The sequence below is a fragment of the Priapulus caudatus genome, unplaced genomic scaffold (assembly GCF_000485595.1).
Source record: "Priapulus caudatus unplaced genomic scaffold, Priapulus_caudatus-5.0.1 Scaffold9066, whole genome shotgun sequence".
Taxonomy (NCBI): Eukaryota; Metazoa; Priapulida; class Priapulimorpha; order Priapulimorphida; family Priapulidae; genus Priapulus; species Priapulus caudatus.
Window position 1 is genome coordinate 1 of NW_014586127.1, and position 3076 is coordinate 3076.

A 3076-nucleotide genomic window follows, 5' to 3' on the forward strand; every position below is an offset into this window, starting at 1 on the left:
TAACACTGACCAAATATAGCTTCTTCTTCAGAAACGCAATCTACATCGTAACTTAGTGTATGCACATCGCATCTACAGTGTATGACAACACTGCGCAAACGCTGGGCTTAAAAGAGCTTATTTTACGATGAAAATGTAACGCTTTGGGGTACCACGGCTGAGATTTGTTAGATTCCGTTACCCAAGTCTTGTGGGCGTGTGACAACGATAAAGTGTCTTATGCCAGAGAGATTTTAACTGAGATTGGCAGAAAGTTGAAGCAGAGAAATAAGCTGATTCGTATTGCCGATTCGTCCGAGGCCGGTTGGGATACAGTGCGTCAGTATGAGGCGAATCCCGTGGCTAGTGATTCAGATGATGAATCCCGTATTCGGAAGGCTGAGGCGCGGGCTGTGCGCCAGAAAAAGTCCAAGAAACAAAGCCAGCACAAGTCACCATACTTTAACGCTGCAAGGCCTAGCACTTATGCTACTGCTGGTGGCGGTCATCCCGGGATGGGGCCTTCGTTCGGATTCGCAGAGAGAGGACAGCAAAATTTTCCGGGGATACGGAATTTTCGTCCATCACAAGGAACCTCCTATCCAGGAACGTCACGTGCGGGGACGCCATTCACAGGACGTGGTGTCGGAGCCTGTTTCGCCTGTGGGGAGTTCACTCACTATCGCCGAGACTGCCCCCATTCCGCCGGGGTCTCACCCGCCACCTCTATTGGAAAGAAGTGAGACGGCGTCCCGAGCGGGGGCGGGCGGGAAGCAGCGTACCATGGATTCGATAGAAGATGAGTATTATGTTGTTGATAGTGATGAACGTTTTACTCATAATTATTTCGAATATGAACAAGGGCAAAAAGATATCATTGTTAAAGGCAGGTTGAAAGATAATGTATTATTTTGGCAGGATATTGGTGCAAACAGTTTTGTCCTGGATATTATTATGAATGGATACAAAATTCCCTTTTATTCGGATCCGCCAGCACAATTTATCAAAAATAATAAATCTGCTCTTAAAGAGCATGAATTTGTTAGTGGAGCCATTTCTGATTTGTTGCATAGAGGATTGATTGCGGAATGTAAAACAACGCCAAGAGTTGTTAATCCGTTGTCGGTTTCAGTTCAAAGTAACGGAAAAAAGCGGCTGATTCTAGATTTGCGTGAGGTAAATATTCACTTATGGAAACAGTCTGTTAGATATGAGGATCTCAGGTTAGTGTTAATGTATTTAGAGCAAGGTTTTTGGATGGTGAAATTTGACATTCATTCGGCATATCATTTTATTGATATATTTTTACCCCATACAGAGTATTTAGGATTTGCTTGGGAAGACACGCGCGGACGTTTGATCATGTACAAATTTTTGGTTTTGCCTTTTGGAATTTCTACAGTTCCGTATGTATATACTAAGGTAGTTAGGCCATTGGTTGCTAAATGGAGGGGTGAGGGAAAGAGAATGCTTATGTTCCTTGATGATGGTTTTGGTTGCGACAGGGATTTTAGATCTACACAGTTGATGTCTAATGAGATCAAACAAGATTTGTTAAAATCAGGGTTTGTACCAAACGTGCAAAAGTCATTGTGGATTCCTACTCAGGTGTTGGAGTTTTTGGGTTCAATTCTCGATTCTGAGAGAGGTTTGATTTGTATCCCCGAGAGGCGTATTGTGAAAGCCAAAACTACTCTTGAAGGAATTCGAGTAAGCATAAAGAAACACAGGCGAGTGCATGTTAAGCAGGTTGCGAGTTTAGTGGGACAGATTATATCTCTGAAAATAGTTGTTGGAACACATATATATATATATATATGCTATATTTCTCGCAGCAGTCTAACAGATACATGCACGTGTATATATTCGTCCAAACACTCGTTATTTTAACAGATATTGGGCAACCCAGTATATTACCGCTTGGTACATTAGCAATTATTCTAAAATTTTATTTATGTTGAATAGTCTAAAATCAGGGTTCGCGCATGCGCAGTAGCTGACTGAATAATTGATATTTTGATTTTAAAATATATTTAAAATGGAGCCGAGCTATCCACGAGTAGATTTCTGCGATAAATATCCATCGCCATGGCTCTGGTAAAAGAAGGTACGACACCCTAGCCTGCGGGGTACCCAGGTCAGAATGTTTTTCGTAGCAGTACAGTAGCAGTAGCAGTTTTCGTAGTAGTAGCAGCTCTCAGATACATGTGCGTGTATAAATTCGTTCAAATACTCGTTATTTTAACAGATACTGGGCATATGCTACCCAGTATATGACCGTCTCGTACGTCAGTAATTATTCTAAAATTTTATCTGTGCTGAGTAGGCTAAAATCAGGGTTCGCGCATGCGTAGTAGCTGACTTTATGTTTCATATTGTGATTTTAAAATCTATTTAAAATAGAGCCGGGCTACCCACGAGTAGATTTCTGCAATAAATATCCATCGCTATGCCTCTGTTAAAAGATGGTACAACGCCCTAACCTGAAGGGTACCCCAGACAGAGTGTTTCTGGCAGCAGTCTCTCAGATACACGTATGTGTATATGTTCGTCCAAATAGTCGTTATTTTAACAGATATTGGGCATATGCAACCCATTATATTACCGCTTAGTACATTAGCAAGTATTCTAGAATTTTAATTATGCTAAATAGTCGAAAATCAGAGTTCGCGCATGCGCAGTAGCTGACTGAATAATTCATATTTTGATTTTAAAATATATTTAAAATGGAGCCGGGCTACCCACGACTAGATTTCCGCAATAAATATTCATTGACATGGCTTTGTTAAAAGAGGGTACGACGCCCTAGCCTGCAGGGTACCCCGGACAAAGCGTTTCTCGCAGCAGTCTCTCAGATACACGGGCACACGTAGTACATAATACACATACATATATCTATGACATATATACATAGGTACATCTCATCGTGGACAAACACGTGCGTACTGCACCGCTCCCCCCTCCCAGTCCGCAGCAGGCGACGTGACCCTCCCCCACCACGGTCTCACGCGACCCCTTTCCCCGCTCACACAAGTCACCCTCACGCTCACCACCCCCACGCTCACACGATTTCCTAGTTACACAACCCCCCGCGCCC

At 42.8% G+C, this 3076-nt stretch overlaps 1 protein-coding gene across 1 annotated transcript; it reads left to right on the top strand.

Moving 5' to 3' along the window:
* Window positions 1-226: 226 nt before the first annotated feature.
* LOC106820250 lies at window positions 227-1689 on the top strand (the record flags this gene model as incomplete). The annotated part of the gene is made up of 2 exons (XM_014824784.1): window positions 227-449; window positions 571-1689. Coding segments are annotated over 2 exons (1342 nt in total), but the record flags the coding sequence as incomplete, so codon positions are not given.
* Between the last annotated feature and the right edge of the window lie 1387 nt (window positions 1690-3076).